Below are 23,192 nucleotides of genomic sequence, written 5' to 3' on the forward strand. Positions count from 1 at the left end.
GTGTGTTTTTACATTGATTATGTGGACCGCTATTAACTGGAATATTTGTTCAATTGGCACACTCCTAGTCCATAGGTGCCGGTTAATGTAATTCTGTAGTTTTGTTAGGTTGCCACTTGCATGACATCAACAGAACAGGTAGTGCCAATGCAACATGAGTATTAACGCCTTCAGATTCAGTTAGAATCACACTGAAAAATTAACAAAGATAGGAAGCCAGAAACTAATAAATGCATTTTGTTATGCACATTTCATAATTTTTTTTTAACAGAAAACAGACGGACAAAAGGTGGTATGAAACCAGCAGCTGAAACATCATTAGCAAAACAAAAATAAAATTGATGCATGGAATGGAGAGATTACAGAATTAGTTTGTCAGGTCAAGGGGATCGTTCAGTTGTAATTATCACTTTCTATGCAGTCAATGAACAAGTTATACCTCAGTGAACTTTTCAAGGGGTTTTACCATGAGACTTGTAGCAGAAAAATGCAAGTTTACACCAAATCTCGGATTTCAATTGATTCCCAGCTGTCAGCACATCAACAGTGCACCCTTGTGGTAGCAGACCAGCAGAGGCAGTGAGCTCTGAAGTTTCACTTGGAACTGCACATGTGACAGCAGAAGTTGCTGTCGGTGTCATAGTGGAATTATAGTGAGTGCAGGCAGCTTCACCATCAAATCTGAGATAATATCAATAACTACCCTTTGTACACTCAAAAATAACGCATCTCTACATTCCTTCCATGTCCGGCTTAGATATCTCTTCAACTAAACACCAAAATATATCATCTAGTCATTCATTCATTGTTTGTGGGAAATCACTATGCGCAAAGTCATCTGCCATGTTTCCCCATTGTTCAAATCTAACCTATTTCATTACGCTTTCCACACACACCAACAGCATGCAAATAGCATACCACCTGATGTAAAAATATCTGGAACTGAAAGCTCGTCTCTGTAATAGTGGCCATGAAACTATGATTGATTATTGGAAAAATCCATCTAGTCCAACCGTGGCCTTTAAGGGAGGAAATCTGCCATCCTCAACCATACATATGACTCCAAACCCACAACAATGGCACCCATACTCGATGAAAAATTATACTTGAAACAAAAAATTTGCACTGCTCCCCAAAAAAAAACATGTAACTCTCCTGCATCTTGGGTGCTTAATTATTCGCTACTTACTTCCTAAAATTATCAAAAGTTGAATCTTTTCCAGAAACCTTGTCAATATATAGTAGCAAAATATCCATTACAAAGAATTCCCAACACTTGCAGTTTACCACCAGCTGTTATTATTTTAACAGCTTACAGAACCCACACTGGATCTATTCAGTTGACCTTTGAGACCATTCAAACTGGTTCACTGTGACGTGCTGTGGATCACCCAAGTCCGTAACTAGAATAGATCAGCGTAGATTGAATAATTAAACAGTGAAGCTCCTTCTATCAGTTAGAGGCAGGGCTTGCTTATTCAGGTAGGTTGCCTGTGCCAGCCCTCTCTGGGTACCGGCATATGAACCGTGGAGATATTCAGGACCCGGGAAATTATAAGGTCCTATCCCACACTCTGTTCCCAGATGTTCGCTTAAGAGATCTTCCCATAAAGCAATCTCCACGTTAGGAGAAAAACCAAAAGGGGCTCTAGAGTCTTGGGAGGACAGCAGCTCCCCAGCAGCAAATGGAGGTGATCTAGAGGGTACCTACATCTTCAAGCACAATTCGAAATCGGTCTCAATGTTTAAAAAAAATGCGCTGTTGCCATGGTTTCCAGGCTAGCCCCCATGGAAGGGAACTCCTTCAGAGTGTGGCCTGCCAGCAAGGCAGTGGTTTGTTGACTTTAGCACCATCCCCCTCCCCTATTAAGCAGCCCATCAGCAAACCACCTCTGGGGTTTCACCCTCAGCACGTGACCTAACTGCCTCAGGAATATCCCAGTGATATCGCCAATCTGCCCACAAGTTGGTGCTCAATCCTGCAAATTGCAAATCCCTTGCTGCTGAATGGACAAGCTTTACTGTCGGTGATCCACCACCGGGAGGGTCAAGAAAAGGCAACACATTGGGCTACTGACCCCAATATCCTCCTGGTCCTGTCTTCAAACCTACCTCTGCACCACCAGGAAGATTCCACAGATTTGTTTTTGAGGGGGGAGGTGATTTGAGGTCTCCCCTCCATATCTGGGATTCAGAAATGGCTGGCTGACAGAAGGTTGTAGATGGAAAGTAGAAGAGAGTGGTTGTAGATGGAAAGTATTCTGCCTGGAGGTCAGTGTTGAGTGGGGTCCCACAGGGCTCTGTTCTTGGGCCTCTGCTCTTTGTAATTTTTATAAATGACTTGGATGAGGAGGTTGAGGGGTGGGTTAGTAAATTTGCAGATGACACTAAGGTTGGAGGTATCGTCGATACTATAGAGGGCTACTACAGGCTGCAGCGCGACATAGACAAGATGCAGAGCTGGGCTGAGAAATGGCAGATGGAGTTCAACCTGGATAAATTTGAAGTGATGCATTTTGGAAGGTTGAACTCGTATGCTGAATATAGGATTAAGGACAGGATTCTTGGTAGTGTGGAGGGACAGAGGGACCTGGGTGTGCAAGTACATAGATCCCTCAAAGTTGCCACCCAAGTGGATAGGATTGTTAAGAAAGCATGCGGTGTTTTGGCTTTCATTAACAGGGGGATCGAGTTTAAGAGCTGCGAGGTTTTGCTGCAGCTCTACAAGTCCCTTGTGATACCACACTTGGAATATTGTGTCTAGTTCTGGTCGCCCTACTATAGGAAAGATACAGAGGCTTTGGAGAGGGTGCAAAGAAGATTTACCAGGATGCTGCCTGGACAGGAGGGCTTGCTTTATGAAGAAAGATTGAATAAGCTCGGATTTTTCTCTCTGGAACGAAGGAGGAGGAGAGGAGCCCTGATCGAGATGTACAAAATAATGAGAGGAATACATAGAGTCAACAGCCAGAGACTTTTCCCCAGGGCAGGACTGACTGGTACGAGAAGTCATAGTTTGAAGATATTAGGAGGAAGGTATAAAGGAGACATCAGAGGTAGGTTCTTTACGCAGAGAGTGGTGAATGCATGGAATGCGTTGCCAGCTGTGGTGGTGGAAGCAGAGTCATTGGGGACATTTAAGCAACTGCTGGACATGCACATGGTGAGTCGAGGGGTGCGTAGGTTAAGTTACTATATTTGACATTAGGATTAAATCTTGGCACAACATCGTGGGCCAAAGGGCCTGTTCTGTGCTGTACTTTTCTATGTTCTATTACAAATGACAATAACACCTAGAAAATGTTGGGAATAATATAACACCCTTTGACTGTGATGGATGTGGCCATCACTATATTACCCAGTGCAAGTAGGACAATGGATCCATTTAATGTAACAATCAATGACCATGGCATGCACAGGCCATACTGGACATTGCATGCACCTTGCTTTAAGGAGGACAAACAGTGGAACTGTTTCAAGCAGAGAATAGAGAAATTAATTAACTTAGTAACAGAAGACGAAACAAACCACAAAACGATTCTTGTAAACAGATGTCGAGTTGGAGCATACTGCGAGCACCAAAACATATATGAAAACAATCCACTGGATTTGAACCTAAAATATGGGTCATGCATAGGTTCACAGATAGTTGCTGATTCTTCTTATCAGGTGTCCTGGTATCTAAGCACAATGTTGACATTGCCAAAAGGAGTCTCAAATCTGATGTACTGAAAGCCAGTTGAGAACCAAAAGTGACGCAGTTTAAAGAACAATGCATTTATAGTAGGAAATAAGTTCTTGCAAAAAACCCATTGAAGTTTCTTAAGTCACAGGAAACACACATATGATTGATTATATATGCCTGTTGTGGCAGCTGTTTGACATTAACAACACATCATTCACTGTACTTCATTGCTGTTTCAAAAAACTGGAATTCCCTGTAGCAGTCATTGGAATTTTATCACTGCAGGGACGAATCCATTGCCACCTTCTCAGAGCATGCAAAGCATACCAATAAATGTGATCTTCCATGCACTGCTCTCAACCTAGAACATGCAGTAAATCCTACATTGAACGAAAGGTTTTCTGCTGAGGTCTGGATTTTTAAAACTGAATTTTGTTTTTGCCGAGCTGACTTAGCATTGCTATTTCACACCAATGAAATAATCCTGGCGAGACAGTCTCATGGTGACACTTGCATCTAGATATTTATAGCAACTGCGACACCGCTCCTGCTGCTAGAAACATAAATAATCTTCACCCTAATATTGCAGTTGTGGCATTTTTGCTCTTGTTCAGAGAGCTGCAGCAATAAAATAACTGAAGTGGTTCAGTCCGCACGTTGAGCCAATGGTAATGTCAGAAAATCATTTGCAATGCTTCAGAACTGATTGCCAAAACACACTTCTCAGAAATTGTGAGAAATGTTAAAAAGATAGTAGCACTATAAATCTATTGCTTTCGGTCCAATGGTAATCATAAACCTTGTCCAAGAATATATTGGTGGTCTATTGGATTTCTGTTTATAATGTTAGTCAAATCCAGTATTGCTAAAATAAATTGGATTGGTCCACATCTAATGGGCTTCCTGATATTTTACTTCAGCAGTGGTATTCATCTGTGGTGAAGTTGTATTGCAATTTTTTTAAATGGCATTGCCAACAGTCCAACTTAATGCAACAAGCAAATATACATTGTTGCCTGACAGCAAAATCAATCATACTCTGAATATCTGGTTATATATGACAAAAGAAACTAAACAGTACCACCGATATAGACACCAAGTCAGTGATTTGAGGCAAGAGCTACAAATGGTCCAGGGGCAGACGAGGAAAGAAAGCAGAAAGAAAACCAAAAACATTCTGCATTGAAGGGGAGAGAGTAAGGAGAGAATGATTTGTTTGAATTGCACTTGCCATCAGCAAGTCAATAGTACTATTCAACTTTATATCAGGTATTCAGACTTGTCTACGATTACAACAGAAAAAAAAATCGTGACTCATAGAATCAAGCTCCTGCATCAATTCCAAACTATTTGCAAAATTTTGTCAGAAAATTGTGATTTCAGGTGGTCTGTGATTAGAGTTGCTGCTTCGATTAACATTATGTAACCAGGGTAATGTATACATGATTCTAGAACAAGTTTTAGAAAGAGAAACTGGTGAGAAAACTGCTAAGGAAATTATATGAAAACCATTCCACCTCATCACAGTTTAAAAAAAAAAGCAGCTTAACAAACCACATATTTACACTTCCCTCAAAATGCAGCAATTCAACCACAAAACAATCAATACACAATATGTTTTCTGTACATGCGCTTCCATTTGATCTGTTTGCTAAATCAGAAATAGTCTGAAGTTAGATCAGACTGCTTTGATTTTTTTTGGCAGGTCTGCAAACATCAACTAGCTCCAGTTTACAGGGAAAGTAGGATTCCAGTCATTCCATTTACTGTGTCTTGCTCTCTGCATTGAGGTGTAAGGCACGAAAGGCAATGAGTGTGTTAATGTCGAGAAGGTGAGGTAGGTCATTGATGTGACTGCATAAAATATCTTTTTGTGGTTGCCCAGTAATGTAACCTACCTAGATTAGGAACATGAGAACCCTGTCATCCATGTCTGTAACACTCCAGTCAGTAACCAAACCTTAAACTAATTCCCCTGACAAGCTCCTTCACAGCCAGATTTAGTTCAAACTCTCACCACATTCAACTTCAATACACCTTTCATAGGGAACTCTGTCAAAGATATTTTTTCTCAATCTAAGTACAGTATATATGGATTACAACTTTCCACTAGGCATGTTACTTCCTCAAAGACCTTGGGGAGTTTCAACCTGTGGGAGTTTTCCGTTCTAAACCAGGTTGACTGATATTGATTAGATTATTTCAATTTAGATACTCAAATTTGCTCATGATATTCTGTTTCATTATTTTCCAAGTAGGAACAGATGCCCAAACCAGATTTGACCCTTTAGTGGAATTAGAACTACTTAAATTTATTTTGCCTTAATCTAATGACTCATTGGCTCTGATTTAATACTGCTTAGAATTCTGTTACATTTTTTTCCTTTGGATTTAAATTGATTTAATTGGATTTCCCATTCTACATGATACAGTTAAACTTAAATTTCACCAGACCGTAGATTATAGCTATAAGACATTTGTTTTCTATACACTTATATGAAGAAAATATGGCATTCTGTAAATAACTCCGAACTATTCCCACATTTGAGCCCCCAACCCTTGCTATTTTAAACAGATGTTCATTTGCCCAAACCATAATATTCAAGCCTCTGCAAATGATGAATTGGAGGTTAATTGCAGAGTTTAAACCCTGTAATTTGAAGCTGAGTGCTTTCACTATTGAGAGCTGAAAAATGTGTTGCTGGAAAAGCGCAGCAGGTCCGGCAGCATCCAAGGAGCAGGAGAATCGACGTTTTGGGCATAAGCCCTTCTTTCCTGAAGAAGAGCTTATGCCCAAAACGTTGATTCTCCTGCTCCTTGGATGCTGCCTGACCTGCTGCGCTTTTCCAGCAACACATTTTTCAGCTCTGATCTTCAGCATCTGCAGTCCTTTCTCCAAAATGTGCAAAGAGTTAACTTTGGGGGAAGAAAGGATCATGAAATAGGAAATTTGATTTTTATCAATCGTGGTACGTGCTGGTGATATTAAAGAGACAGGGAGAATTTTATGCTTCATGACTGCATGGTTTCTTTGAAACATTTGCCATATTGTTCAAATATACTAAGCTTAAACAACGTCTTGTAAATTGTTCACAAATGCGAAACAATATCTAAGAAATCTGTGAATTGAACTACAAGTGAGAAGAGAGAAGGGTTTTTGCATGTAATGAATATCATTGACTGTTCCGAAAATCAGCGAAAGCTTTTGTTGTATGGGCAAATCAAAGTACTCTCTGGACAAACTACAGAACAGAAGAATTTCTCAATGATGAAATGAGTACGTTTGCAATTAAGCTGGAGGCTTACCTTTGTAAAACAGAAGGTGAGTGGATAGGACTAATGATTATTTAGTTATGACTCAAGTTTAACTTGCTGCACTCAACTTTGCAAATGCCTATGCCATTCTAGGGTTACTGGCAGATGTCTTGAAGCAGATTATCCAAACTGTCCTTTGGAGATTGACTGCAGTCTCAGGAGAGACAGAGTAATCTTTTGGATAGTTCAAATGACTGCTGAAACTTATCAGACGTAGTTCATGCAGTTTATAAAGCTGTCTCAAACTGCCAGCCACGTTGTTGCATTGTGATAGCTTGATGACATTTATTACTTTGCATGTAATTAATTTTATTGGATGTTTCTGTGTAGATAAATGATTCATTGGTGATATTTGCACAACAGCAACACATTCTAAAGTAAGAAACAACATTGCAGTAAAACCCAGATTATTATTGGCTAGGTACTTTATCCTGAATGAAAAAATTGTATAATATCTGAACAGTTAGACTGGAAACAGATTTTTTTGATATTTTATGCAGACATAAAAGTCAACCAACGTATCTGTACATTATCCAACATTGATGTGTGCACTTTGGAATGTTCATAAACTCAGAGCCCTGAATCCTCTGATCCACAGAGAATTGGAAAAGTTAGCTGACTATTCCAGCATCTGGCTGCTTTGGTTCTAGTGAAAAAAAGAGTCAGAAACCATTACAATTGATAAGGGCTGATCCATACCATGTAATTTAAATTCTAATGATATTAAATTAAATTTGCCTGCTTGTTTGATCTTCCAATAACGGCAAGCATATGGCTAACCCGAATCATTCATTCAATCGTAAACAGTCCAAGGAAATTCTACTTAAAACAATTTTACAGGTAATTTTTCACTTAGACAGTGAAGATTGTGTGTAATATTTTTTTCTCTGGATCTCTCCTGGGCTAGCTACTACTCTGCGAGCAAGCAAAATTACATCTTTCCGAAACATCTGTTATTCATTGGGTTTGAATAAAACTGTCTGTATTATAAAACTAAAATGACATTTTCCAATCAAATTTACATAACTAAATGAGAAAATCTGGTCATTATCCTTGTAATTTGGAAGTTCTGTTGCGGATATACCATAAGGATCAGAGCCAAACCATACAGGAAAGAAATTAGGAAACATTTCTTTGTATAAAGGATGGCATAAGTGTGGAATTCCTTCCCACAAAAAGCAGTAGATACCAGCTCAATTAATGAGGTCAATAGCTGCAAACGAAGTGTACGTCGGGATACGGAGCCAAAACGGGTGTAAGGCATTTGGAAACAGATCAGACATGATCTCAGTACATGGCAGCAGAGATTAAGGAGGCTTAATGGATTACTCCCATCTCTGTATTTCTAGGGAGGACAATTAGTAATGGTGCTCTGTAACTCCATATCACTCAGAGTCTCTTTTGGAAATGATGGGCACTATTTGACATGAGCAACAATGAGTGTTTGGGGTACAAAGCAACACGAGGGGGTTAATTGTCTAACAGATCAGATCAGTTATGCAGACAAAAGCTATCACAGATTGAACAAAGGAAGTTAGGTGCAGCTAGGGGAACTTAAACTAATCTATAAGTCCAGGTGGGGATCATAATGGATTTAAGATCCTGAAAATGAGGAAGACATACCATCTCTTTGGGCCTCAGCATGAGAACTTGCCTCTCACCCTAACAACACCTACATGCAGAAGTCTCAGTTTTACCCAAGAAGGGATTCATGTCTCTGATAGATTCAAGTAATTTCCCCATGAATGATGTTAAACTGATACGTTTGTCAACAGCTGATACCTCGCTCCTGATTTTCCAACTCCACAGTGCAACTCCTGAATCCAATAAACTTTGTGAAATTCTGGCTAATCCCCAAGAGTTTCCTTACTTCCTGTCATAGCCCGAGATAGAAATGGTCATGGTTATGGAGACTTGTTTGTCGCGCAGGGATACAGTTGGAATCTCTGCCTAAGACCAGGTCTTCATCAGGGAGTCACGTGAACACTTCCTCACGTAGGTTAAATCAACCAGGAGTTCAGGAGTAACAGTAATTCCAGTCAGGGTAACGTGTGGATGGAGGAGCCCAGAGGTAAGGTGACCTCAATTTCCTGGAGCTCAAGCAGCAGCTAGACCCCAACCAATAAAACCCACCTCTTTGGGCACCTAAGCCCTACAGCAGTTTCTGCAAGGCAGTGCACCATGTGAACATGAGAAAAGTAGTAATCAGAAAGGCTGAGGAAACCTTGACTTTATATCAAAGGGATTGGAATACCAGCCTGCGGACATTGTGCTTTAATCAGAACCATTGAGGAAACTATGTTTCATTCTCGATACAGTCAGTTCTTCTGTAACACGATGGTTGAGTTCTTGTGCAGCCCCACATTATAGAAAAATCGCTCCTTAGGAACAGCGGTTAAAGTGTTGGCGCTGTAATCACGTAACAGCCAACACACGTTTTAAAACTTTGCACTGTGGAAACAGTGTCCCCAATTTGTCAATCGTGTTACAGCAAATTTGCGTTGATGAAACAAATAGGGTGGTTATGGTAGGGGATTTTAACTTCCCAAACATACACTGGGACTGCCATACTGTTAAGGGTTTAGATGGGGAGGAATTTGTGAAGTGTGTACAAGATAATTTTCTGATTCAGTATGTGGATCTATGTGGAAGGTGCAAAACTTGACCTTCTCTTGGGAAATAATGCAGGACAGGTGACTGAGGTGTCAGTGGGAGAGCACTTTGGGGCCAGCAACCATAATTCTATTAGATTTAAAATAATGATGGAAAAGGATAGACCAGATCTAAAAGCTGAAGTTCTAAATTGGAGAAAGGCCAATTTTGACAGTATTAGGCAAGAACTTTCGAAAGCTGATGGGGGGGGGGCAGATGTTCGCAGGTAAAGGGGCGGCTAGAAAATGGGAAGCCTTCAGAAATGAGATAACGAGAATCCAGAAAAAGTATATTCCTGACAGGGTGAAAGGGAAGGCTGGTAGGTATAGGGAATGCTGGATGACTAAAGAAATTGAGGGTTTGATTAAGAAAACGAAGGAAGCATATGTCAGGTATAGACAGGATAGATCGAGTGAATCCTTAGTAGAGTATAAAGGAAGTAGGAGTATCCTTAAGAGGGAAATCAGGAGGGCAAAATGGGGACATGAGATAGCTTTGGCAAATAGAATTAAGGAGAATCCAAAGGGTTTTTACAAATATATTAAAGGACAAAAGGGTAACTCGAGAGAGAATAGGGCACTTCAAAGATCAGCAAGGCGGCCTTTACGTGGAGCTGCAGAAAATGGGGGAGATACTAAATGAGTAATTTGCATCAGTATTTACTGTGGAAAAGGATATGCAATATATAGACTGTAGGGAAATAGATGGTGACATCTTGCAAAATGTCCATATTACAGAGGAGGAAGTGCTGGATGTCTTGAAATGGGTAAAGGTGGATAAATCCCCAGGACCTGATCAGGTGTACCCTAGGATTCTGTGGGAAGCTAGAGAAGTGATTGCTGTGCCTCTTGCTGAGATATTTGTATCATCGATAGTCACAGGTGAGGTGCCAGAAGTTAGCTAACATGGTGCCACTGTTTAAGAAGGGTCGTAAGGACAAGCCAGGGAACTATAGATCAGTGAGCCTGACCTCGGTGGTGGGCAAGTTGTTGGAGGGAATCCTGAGGGACAGGATGTGTGTGTATTTAGAAAGGCAAGGACTGATTAGGGATAGTCAACATGGCTTTGTGCATGGGAAATCATGTCTCACAAACTTGATTGAGTTTTTTGAGGAAGTAACAAAGAGGATTGATAAGGGCAGAGCAGTAGATGTGATCTATATGGACTTCAGTAAGGCGTTTGATTAGCAAGGTTAGATCTCATGGAATACGGGGAGAACTAGCCATTTGGATACAGAACTGGCTCAAAGATAGAAGTCAGAGGGCGGTGGTGGAGGGTTGCTATTCAGACTGGAGGCCTGTGACCAGTGGAGCGCCACAAGGATTGTTGCTGGGTCCTCTACTTTTTGTCATTTATATAGATGATTTGGATGCGAGCATAAGAGGTACAGTTAGTAAGTTTGCAGATGACACCAAAATTGGAGGTGTAATGGACAGCGAAGAGGGTTACCTCAGATTACAACAGGATCTGGACCAGATGGGACAATGGGCTGAGAAGTGGCAGATGGAGTTTAATTCAGATAAATGAGAGGTGCAGCATTTTGGGATAGCAAATCTTAGCAGGACTTATACACTTAATGGTAAGGTCCGAGGGAGTGTTACTGAACAAAGACCTTGGAGTGCAGGTTCATAGCTCCTTGAAAGTGGAGTCGCAGGTAGATAGGATAGTGAAGAAGGCGTTTGGTATGCTTTCCTTTACTGGTCAGAGTATTGAGTACAGGAGTTGGGAGGTTATGTTGCGGCTGTACAGGACATTGGTTAGGCCACTGTTGGAATCTTGCATGCAATTCTAGTCTCCTTCCTATCGGAAAGATGTTGTGAAACTTGAAAGGGTTCAGAAAAGATTTACAAGGATGTTGCCAGTGTTGGAGGATTTGAGCTACAGGGAGAGGCTGAACAGGCTGGGGATGTCTTCCCTGGAGCTTCGGAGGCTGAGGGGTGACCTTTTTTAGATTACATTTTTTTTAGATTTTTAGATTACATTACAGTGTGGAAACAAGCCCTTCGGCCCAACAAGTCCACACCGACCCGCCAAAGCGCAACCCACCCATACCCCTACATTTATCCCTTACCTAACACTACGGGCAATTTAGCATGGCCAATTCACCTGACCTGCACATCTTTGGACTATGGGAGGAAACCGGAGCACCCGGAGGAAACCCACGCAGACACGGGGAGAACGTGCAAACTCCACACAGTCAGTCGCCTGAGGCGGGAATTGAACCTGGGTCTCTGGTGCTGTGAGGCAGCAGTGCTAACCACTGTGCCACTTTCAAGGAGCTATGAACCTGCACTCCAAGGTCTTTGTTCAGTAACACTCCCTCGGACCTTACCATTAAGTGTATAAGTCCTGCTAAGATTTGCTATCCCAAAATGCTGCATCCCTCATTTATCTGAATTAAACTCCATCTGCCACTTCTCAGCCCATTGTCCCACCTTATAGAGGTTTACAAAATTATGAGGGGCATGGATAGGGTAAATAGGCAAAGTCTTGTCCCTGGGGTCGGGGTGTCCAGAACAAGAGGGCATAGGCTTAGGGTGAGAGGGGAAAGATATAAAAGAGACCTACGGGCAACTTTTTCACACAGAGGATGGTACGTGTATGAAATGAGCTGCCAGAGGAAGTGGTGGAGGGTGGTACAATTACAACCTTTAAGAGACATTTGGATGGGTATATGAATAGGAAGGGTTTGGAGGGATATGGGCCCGGTGCGGACAGGTGGGACTAGATTACATTGGGATATCTGGTCAGCATGGACAGGTTGGATCGAAGGGTCTGTTTCCATGCTGTATATCTCTATGACTCTATGCATTCTAACAGAACGACCTGTACAAAACATGAAGGATTTATCAGTATACAGCACAAATTCATGGAAGTATACCGAATCTTGAAGAGTCAGATTATGAGGTTATATATCAAGATCCAAGTCTTAACATGATGAACAAATTTGTAAGGGTAACGACAGAGAGTTGATTTCCTCTTCATTCATTCATAGGATTTGATTATCACAGACTTGGATAGCGTTTATTGCTCATTCCCAATTGCCCTCAAAGAGCGTTAGTGAGGTTTCATCTGAAACTGCTACAAGTTGTAGGGGGTAGTACTCCCACAGTGCTGCTTGGAAAGCAATTCAAAAAGTTCAAAGATTTTGACTCAGTGACAGTGAAGGACAGTGGCATAGTTAGGATTGTGTGGGGCTGGGAGAGGAACTGGCAGCTGGTTGTGGGACCATGCATCTGCTGCCCTTGTCCTTCTAGGCAGTAGAAATCATAGTTTTGGAAATGCTAAGGAGCTTTGGTTAGTTGTTGTAGTGCATCTTAAAGGCAGGGGACATTGCTGAGATGGTGTGTTGGTCATGGGGGGAGCAAATATTAGGGGTGTTAGACAAGATGCCAATCAGAAAACCTTTTGGTTCTGGATTGCATTGAGCTTCCTGACTGGAGCTGCACCATTCCAGGCAAGGAATAATCTATCAGACTCTTTGACAATGATGGACAAGTTTTGAGAAATCAGGAGGTACTTTATTTGTCACAGAGTTCCCAGTCTCTGACCTGTTCTTGTAGCCATAGTGCTTATACAACTGGTTCAGGTCAGTTTCTGGTGAAGATTAAATCCCAGGACATTAATAGTGGGGATTTCAGCAATGGTAATACCATTGAATTTGAAGACATGGTGATTCGATTCTCTCTTGTTGGAGATGGCACTGGTGTGGATGAACATCATTTGTCGCTAAGCAGCCTGAACCAACCAAAGGGGCAAATTCTTTGCAGACTGGTATTAGGACAAACAATAGGCATTTTCCCCGATGTAAAGGATTATAGAACTCAACCCCAAATGACTGTGGATGTCAGATTTACTGAAATTGGCAAGACAATGATCGAGAGATTTTTATTAGGTAGGGGAACTGGAGCGAAGGTAGAAACAGATTTGAATCATAGATTGGTCAACATCTAAATGAACATGACAGCAGATTTGAAGAGCTGAATCTATGTCCCAATCTGTCTATGACCCGATGAACGTAATGATGAATTCTGCTCCTAACATTAAGATTTGTTGTCAGCCTAATTGCAGCTTGTTAAAATGGAATGTTTTTAAACCAGCTGGGCAGCTAACTAATTAAATAAGACAAGGTGGAACCAACTTAATTTTTATTGGTGTCTGTCATGACCCCATGATGTCCCAAACTACTTTACAACCAATTAAATCCATTTGAAGTTGTGCTGTTGTCGTCTTGCTGCCTTTACTGTTTGCGTACATTGAGATTTGGGAATTATCAGGTTTCTATTTAAATGTCAGCATGATTTCCTTCAATGTTCTTCCAACTTTACTTACTATAAAAATTATTGGTTATGTGTTCAAGTTATATCTTCACTATAATTATTGTTGTTCCACAGTAATGATGGCGTTCATGGCTCGATTATAATTAGGAGCCCAAACTCTTCACTGGGAGGTAGAGGCGAGCAGCTCAGAAACCTACTGTAGCTGCACTTCATAAAGTTATTTTCAGTCATGCCAAGTTCTGAACCCATCAACACCAAAATTAAAAGGGGATTTATGAACAGATCAAAATAAAACACAATTTGCATCCCCTCCTGCCCCACCCACAAAATAATCGGTCTGGAAGTTTGCAATCAGCTGTCTGTGGGAGAATAGCCGCCTTGAAGATTTGAATTATCATTGGAAGAAAAACCAAATCAGCAAGTTGTCTTTTTTTCGGGAATACTGCAACCAGTTTAATGATCCACAGTAATCTGGAGAAATACTGGTACACAGCTGCAAGAAATTAACTTTCAAGTTCTGGATTAATTAGAAGGTAGCACCACAACTTCATTTCAGGCTATGAGCTGTGCACTTAGAGCACTGACAACTCTTTTGTACACTGTTTGCCAGAACTAAATCCATAGAAACCATTGCTCAACAGTAGGTTAACCCCACACACCCCAATTCTTAGGGGAATAAAAATAGATTATATTCAGGGTAATTAACATCTGATAAACTCTCAGATGTAATGGCTTTGCACAATTTCTTGTACCTCACATCTCGGGTGGAACTTAATTTCCTCTCCCCAGGTGTTTGGAAGGGTACAAGCAGGTCCAGGGTGGGGGCACTGATGGCTTCCAGGAGTCAGATGCGTTTTTTACAAAAATTGTCGATAGTTCCATTACTGATGGTTAGTTTTCAGTATTAATTACGTTTAGATTTCCACCGGTCACCATGGTGGGATTTTGAACCCTTGTCTCCACAGCATTAGTCCAGACCTCTGGATTACTGCTTCAATGAAAATCACAACGACATTGCCATCTTCCCCAAAGTGTGTGCAGTGGTTACCCACCATGGCCTTTTCCACGCTTTAAAACAAAACCTCAGTTACCTGGCTCCATCTTGACCATAAATCACTGTCACCACTGACCACATTCTAGGTCATAGAGTCATGTAACATGAAACAGACACTTAGGTCCAACTAATCCATGCCGACCATGTTCTCAAACTAAACTAGCCCCACCTGCCTGCGTTTGGGCTCATATCCCTCCAAACCTTTCCTATTCATTTACTTATCCAAATGTCTTTTAAACATTGTAAGTGTACCTGCATCCAACACTTGCTATCAACATATTAAAAGAATTTATAAACTTTGCTTCACAATAGTTTGTGCCAAGGAAATGTGCTCTTGAAGCATCCTGTGCATAAACAGTAGTTTTTCTAATGACTTCCCTTTAATTCTATTTGTTACCATTTCAAATGTGACCCTCCTTGTCACTTTCTCCAACACAGAAATATAAGCCTTTATAATCTAAGTTTTAAAAGAGCACTAACATTTTCTTTACATAACTGTAACCCTCATTCTGATAACGTGCTGAGAATACATGCCACATAGTTTCCACTTTTCTATTGTTAGAACAATGGGGAGCCCAAAGCTCACAAAACATTTGGATTCTGGTCTAACTAAAAGGTTTAGTAGATATTTAATAATCCATCTATTCTACTATATTGAGTGCATTTAAACTCAAGAACAAATTCTATTTCTCTTTTTGCTGCATCTCATCCTACATTCCAATACTGATTGCATATCTAAAGTCGTAAATGTTTTGAGATGTTCCAAGGCCATAAAAAGCCCCATAGAAATAAAATGTCTTTATTGCCTTCCCTTTATCTACTTCACCGCCTTTAATGACCTGTACTTTGTACCACAACAGGTCCATTACTGTTCCATTTCATTTCCCACTGGAGATGTACCTTATTCTGTACTCATACTTCCAAGTGTATTGTTTCCCATTTACTTCACTGAAGCGTAGTTGTCATTATCTGCTCACCAGTGTGAGCATCTCCAGTCCCCACAATGGGCAATGCACAAATTCAAAAACTTGTACAACAGTAAGGATGCAGTGTAATATTTCGCAACAGTTAGGAAGAAAATTGTAAAAAGATATGGTTGTGAGGAGAAATTGAGGGTAAAAGAAAGACTAGAAGGACAAAGAGATTTTTGTTGTTATTTAATTATTCAGGATTAGAATAACAAAACAGTAACTCTTGGCTTTGAGCATGACTATATTAGGAGTTAACTTAGTGCGAGGTTGTGAACTAAAAACTTTTTTTAAAATACCAAGCCCAGGGAGGCTGAAGTAACCTTAGCCCAAAGGGCAAGCTGAAATTGTCAATCACTCCTTTGTTAGGTCATGGCCTTTTTTTTTTAAATTCACCCATGGAATGCTGGTGTCTCTGGCTAGGTCAACATTTATTGCTCCTCTCTAATTTCTCAGAGTACATCTGAGATTGAATCACATAGCTGCAGGTCTGGAGCCACACATGTAGACCGGACCAGGTAAGGATGACAGATTTCCTTCCCAAACAGACATTGGTGAACGAGATGGGTTTTGCTGATAATTGGTTGTGATTTCATGGTCATCATTAGACCCTTAATTCCAGATTCTTTATGGAATTCAAATTCTACCATCTGTCATGGTGGGACATGAACCTAGGTTCCCAGAACATTAGCGGAGTTTCTGGATTAATGGTGTAGCAGCAATACCATTCAGTTTTTGCCCTCCCCATATTAACTATGCCAATGCACGGTTGGCTAGTTTCCCACATTCCACCCTCCACAAATTTGAGGTCACCCAAAATTCTGCTGCCCATATCTTCATTCACACCTTGACCCATTTCCCTATTATCCCTGTGTTTGCCATCATGCTTTAACCCTCTGTTCTGCCTTTTCTCTGAAATGTACAATGTATAATCTTGTGCCTTACCTCTGGTTGTATCGCTTTGAAAACCGGGACGTCCATTAAAGTGATTTGACTCTGCAACACACAAGATAAATCAGTCACTTATTTTAAATCCTGACATTATTCTTGCCAGAGGTGCGCAAGATCTTGTGGAAATGTCAAACTTTATATGATTTCAGACTCATTTGTACAAATCAACCCAAAACTCTTTATTTTTGAAAATATTTGGGACCAGTTGATGATTTGAGAAAAGAGTGTCTCCTTATTTAATTTTCTTTATAGATATTAACAAAGCAATTTTAGTATTAGCTTATACCTATCAAAGCATTATCAGAATGGTTACAATAGAATGATTAAAGGCTTTAAATCAATTTGCAAATTCATAGAACCAAGACTGCGCCATGAAAGGTATAAGTAGAAATTTTCCAACATGTGTTCCCAAATTTCCAGAGGATAATTGTTGGGATGGGATCTGCAATTTGTTACTCTACGCTGCTCCAGAAGAGCACATCCAGAAAAGCAACTCTTTCAGTTCTGCAGATTTAGGATTATTCATGATTAATAAAAGTATTGCAGTATAAGATTTATAAATATTATGCTATAGGAATGCGCTGTAACACATCTGAAACTAGAAACTCCATTTGGAAGGTGAGATTCCAACGGTTTTAAATAACACATTGCCAATCTTGCCAGCATTACTTTTGCCCCAATGGGCTAGACTGACCATTTTTATGATGCTACAAACTAGTGTCTTTTGGGTTTTTCTACTGTTAGTGAGTGGTGAGCAAGGACAAATAAACTCATTTGAAAGAAATGCAGTTCGCAGTGAAGGGAAAGAGGATTTTGTAGGCCTTCAAGGGCAAAACGGGACAGGTTAGACATCAGCAAATACTTCAGTAGTAATACCAGGGCTGTTAAAATGCCTGGAAATGTGACTCAAAGAAAAAAATATAAACAAGGCTTAAAAGGAAAGAGAAAGGAACCCGGAAGGCAATAAGAGAATAAATGGGAACGGCAGCTTTTGAGATGTAGAGGACAATAGCAGACCTACAAATGGTATCTATAGTGGATAACCAAAGTGCAACAGCTGCAGATGAGAGACTGGGTGAAGCAGGAATGTGGAATGCCAGAGGGATTGGGAATCGTGTCGGAAAAGGGTGAATCATCTAAACAGTTGTCGTGACAGAAAATGTGGGAAGAATTTAAGAATCTAGGATTGGAACTGTCCACTAAATAGGACAATGCCCTAAGGCATGGTACGTTGGTGAGACCAAGCAGAGGCAACGCAACGGATGAATGAGCACCGCACAACAATCACCAGACAGGAGTGTTCCCTCCCAGTCGGAGAACACTCCAGCGGTCTGGGACATTCAACCTTGGACCTTCGGGTGACCATCCTCCAAGGCAGACTTCAGGACAGACAACAATGAAAAGTAACCGAGCAGAGGCTGTTAGCTAGGTTCGGTACCCATGGGGATGGCCTCAACCGGAACCTTGGGTTCATATCACACTACAGGTAACCCCAAAGTACTAAACACTCACACACTCCCACACACACACTCCCACACACTTATACCCCTCCACACTCACACATGCACATATAAGTTTGTGGGGTGAATTTGTACTTGCAAAATTACATTTTACTTTGCTCAAAACTGCATGAATCCATGTAAGATTCTGTAAATCAATTTTTTTAAGATTAGAATCAGTCTGACCATTGTGGCACAGACAGCCTCACAGAGGGTTAACACCTTCAATACATTATCTGGGCCGACATGACACCAATTGTTAAAGTTCACTTGAGAATGTAACTTTTAAAAAATGTTTTGTGATTCACATAAAAAAGAACTGAAACCAACATGGTCATTCTAAAAGATGAGAGACTTAACAAACAATCCAGGTCTTTTTCAATACATAATTTCAGTTATATCACACTGTAAACTTTTGCTATAAATTTTGTGTCTTACAATCTTATTCTCCACAACCATCTGATGAAAGAGGAGTGCTCCGAAAGCTAGGGCTTCCAAATAAACCTGTTAGACTATAGCCTGGTGTTGTGTGATTTTTAACTAAATAGGAGCTACTGTAGACCATGCTAATATCTCAAGCCCATGCTAGTATTGACATTAATGACAGTTACGACAGCCCAATATCAATTCTTCATGTGAAGCATTGGAGTAGTTTTGCAATGCTATTTAAATTGAAGAGTTCCTTTTTGTTAAATGAACACTTCAAACTCCAATTTTCTGACTGATTTTCCATTTGGTCAAAAGTAAGAGAAACAGAAACAAAGACCTACTTGACAATAAACAAAATACTCAAAGTCCAAATTGCAAACAGATTATATCATGGCTCAGAGTTTTCAGAAGCCCAGACCTGAAATGGGACAGGGCACATGTCGTAACCACCCCATAGAAGAAGTGTCCACTTACCGCAAACTCCTCAGGTGTTACTTTAAGTACGTCAAACACAACTGCATCATAGCTTTTCATAGCATAGTCTGCATAGGGTCCATCGAGAGAGTCTGAACTACTACTGCCCTGAGGAAAAATAAACAAGAAAACATTAAGTGCAACTCCTATGAATTAGCATTAGCAAATATAACTTCTTGTAAGATTCTCTCATCCACGGATAATGTTTCTGAAAGGATCCCAAGCCACAGAAATGGAAGTTGTTTTAAACTTCATGCAAATTATCCTTAGAGGCTGAATGATATATTGTTTAAAAAACAGCATTCACTTCCTATTGTCATAAACCTTCAACATGATTTTGAAGAAACTCCTACAAACAAAGCAGCCTGTAATGATGTTACCGCTGGCTCGTTGGCTTTGTGAGAGAAGCTTCTGGAAGGCTGTGCAATAACTTATGTACAAAACAAATCTCTACATAACAACAGACCATGGGCAACATTACACAAAATTTACACTAAATAAGAACTATCTTAACCCAGTTAGGACCTGGATTCGTTTGCTGAGAGGTACAGGAGGCACCTTCACAACAGAATTAGATAGTAATCTGGAGAGAGAGCACTTGGGAGAACTATGAGAGTGTGAGATGAAGCGGGGAATGGCAAAGATACTCAAGCACAAAACTTCATAATTTTAGCACTGAATGAGAGTTGGAGAAAGTCCCAAGCCTCATCTGCTTGACGCTCCTTTTATGAGCGTAACTAACTGAGTTTCCCCATTTCGATTTTACATCAGGAGGAGCACTGGGTCCCAGAATGTTAATAATGGTTGCCAAGGTAAAGATGGCACAAACGCTGGGCGCTAATTCTGCTTCCAAATATGTAAATATACCAAGTAGGTCTGTGTCTACCAACTGTGTATCAAGTCCTGCTAGAGGACACCTGATACAGGTGATGATCAATGCTAACGCCACATGCACCCTTCTAATGAAGACAATGGCAATAAGTATTGAAACTACACCAACAAATATTTCAGCTCAAGGATGGGATCTGCGGAGTTTCAGCCCCATGTTAAGGTGTTGGCCCATAAGCAGAAAGATGGGAATATCCTAAGGGCAGACCTGTCAAAACGTTAAGCTTTAGACCAGATTTGTGGCACCTCATTGTATACCTAGAGGAGAATAATTTCTGGAGTAATAAGAACAGGTTATGGGTTAGATGGGCATCAGATTGCTGACCTGTGGAACCGTCGAGGGCCGAAGGGCCTGTACTGCGCTGTAATATTCTATGTTAACAGGACACAGCAACATCAGCTCACTTTGAATTGCAACAGTGTTATGCCAGTTTGAATACACACAGCAAATGGAACGCTCCACCACAGTAAACATTCCATAGGGAAGCAAACAACAATGAACTGAGCAACTGAAAGGGTCTTTTTCAAATTAATGCAGAGGCAATTCTGTGTGGTTCAACCAGAAGCCAATCAGAACCCTGATAGACAGAATGCAATGTAAAGCACCATTCAGAATTGAACAGGAAACAAAAAAAAACTTTTCTTATTATTTTGGTGAGAGATCAGAGTGCAGGGAGTTCCCCACATTACTGGTCCTTTCCTTTTCTCCTTTCATGGTCTGTCACTGAGAGAATTGACACGTTTTATTACTCAACAATTCAAAATGCATACTTCATTAAAACTGAAGTCAATTCTTAGGCCCTTGGAATTCACAAGAGGTGAGAGAGGATAGGGAATGGCTTGAAGCATAATGTAATTGCTGTGTGATAGAAGTCTCTGTCACTGAACCTACAAATGCTCACTGGATCAGCAAGTCTCACACATTTTTGAATTGCAAATGTGCCCACCATGTCCCACAGAGAGGACTGTATCTCAGAGTACCTGTCTGAGTCGCTAAAACGTTGATCAGAGAGTTGCCAACCGAGGAGAGTCCCAGGATTCTGACCCTCACTCAGGAAACTCTCAGAGGCTGAATCCAGCACAATACAAAAAAGGTTTTAAAACTTCCACTTTAGAGTTCAATGTAGCAATATGGAAATAGACATCTAATTGAGCCCTGTCAGTTGACCAGAACATGGAGATTAACTAAGTCTACCTCTCCTCATGCTGCACCATAAGACTCAGGAGCTAGAAAGTAGGGCTAATGCAAGCTCCACCTGCTCATTCATCGGCCATTTTACTTAAGGCAGATTACACAGCAGGGTTATATATAAGATTTACAGCAGATTCCCAGAGGTCAGTTCCCTCAGCATGGCCAACTCCTTGCTTAAGCTGTGGCCCTTTAGATGCACTCCCATGGAAATTAAGGCAGCACTGCACTTTAAAAGACCAACAATATCCACATCCCTTAATGTGTTTGTGCCAAAGAAATAACTGAATTTGTTGGCAGTTTTTCAGAATTGGTAAATGCATTTTTTTTGTTGTTTTAAAAATTACACTTTTTCCAAAGTTTTAATATCTTTAAGTCCAGCAATGAGACATGTGCACATAAACATAAGACCATAAGACAGGAGCAGCAATTAGGCCATTCAGCCCATTGAGTCCCTTCTGCCATTTAATGGTGGCTGATAAGTTTCTCATCCCCATTCTGCCGCTTTCTTCCTGTAACTCTTGATCCCCTTGACAATCAAGAACCTGTCTATCTCAGTCTTAAATATACTCAATGACCTGGCCTCCACAGCCTTCTGTGGCAATGAATGCCACAGATTCACCACTCTCTGGCTAAAGAAGTTTCTCCTTATCTCCATTCTAAAAGGTCTTCCCTTTACTCTAAGGCTGTGCCCTCAGGTCCCGGTCTCTCCTAACAATAGAAACATCTTTCTGATGTCCACTCTGTCCAGCCCATTCAGTATTCTGTATTAGACCCCCCCCTCATCCTTCTAAATTCCATCAAGTATTGACCCAGAGTCCTGAAACATTCCTCATACGTTGAGCTTAACATTCCTGGGACTATTCTCCTGAGTCTCCCCTGAGCACACTCCAGGGCCAGTACATCCTTCCTGAGATATGGGACCCAAAACTGCGCACAATCCTCCAAATGTGGTCTGACCAGAGCCTTATAAAACCTCCGAAGTACATCCCTGCTTTTATATTCAAGTCCTCAAAATAAATGCCATCATTCATTAGCCTTCCTAACTACGGACTCAATCTGCAAGTTTACCTCGAAAGAATCCTGGACTAGAACTCCCAAGTCTCTTTCAACATCAAACTTCTGAATTTTCTCTCCATTGAAAAAATAGTCCATGTCTCTATTTTTCCGACCAAAGTGCATGACCTCACACTTCCCCACAGTGTACTCCATCTGCCACTTCTTTGCCTACTCTCCTAACCTGTCCAAATCTTTCTGCAGCCTCCCTGCGTCCTCAATGCTATCTGTTCCTCTATCTATCTATCTTTGTATTGTCTGCAAACTTAGCCAGAATGCCCTCAGTTCCTTCATTTAGATCGTTAAATGTCTAAAGTCTAAAGTTGTGGTCCCAACACAGAGCCTTGTGGAACACCATTGTCACCAGCTGCCGTCCTGAGAAGGACCCTTTTATCCCCACTCTCAGCTTTCTGCCAGACAGCCAAGCTTCTGAAGACACCTCAGTAATCTCCTCTCCAATCAAACCTGCTTCATGCTGTACATTAAAGTACATTGACAAAAGTTCAATTGACCTTATTAAGGCAGCCAAAAGTTTGTACACTCATGCAAACTGCCACATACAACCAAATAGTATCATGGTTAGTGTTACCAATACTTCACACAAATACCTGATCTGTAACAATAACTTTGAAGCTAAAAATTACTTTCAAAATAGTAAAACACCTTCAAAAGTGTTATTACAAACAACATCTGATGCAGGAGGAAATAGGCTTCTTGTTTAGAAAAAGTAAGGAAGAAATTATGTGGGACAA

General features: G+C 40.8%; 1 protein-coding gene across 6 annotated transcripts in view; it reads right to left on the reverse strand.

The window, feature by feature from the left end:
- The window catches only part of ralgps1 (Ral GEF with PH domain and SH3 binding motif 1), a 762,687-nt gene that overhangs the window by 563,558 nt on the left and 175,937 nt on the right, over window positions 1–23,192 (reverse strand). For all 6 annotated transcript variants that reach the window (XM_087998399.1, XM_087998397.1, XM_043720239.2 and 3 more), the window contains 2 exons: window positions 19,308–19,415; window positions 16,900–16,950 (listed from right to left, as the gene is read on the reverse strand). In XM_087998399.1, coding sequence (XP_087854525.1) covers window positions 16,900–16,950; window positions 19,308–19,415 — 159 coding nt within the window. The remainder of the gene's footprint in view (window positions 1–16,899; window positions 16,951–19,307; window positions 19,416–23,192) is intronic.

Source organism: Chiloscyllium plagiosum, unplaced genomic scaffold (genome assembly GCF_037043375.1).
Source record: "Chiloscyllium plagiosum isolate Xiang-an unplaced genomic scaffold, Cpla_swu_hap1 HiC_scaffold_21, whole genome shotgun sequence".
NCBI lineage: Eukaryota > Metazoa > Chordata > Chondrichthyes > Orectolobiformes > Hemiscylliidae > Chiloscyllium > Chiloscyllium plagiosum.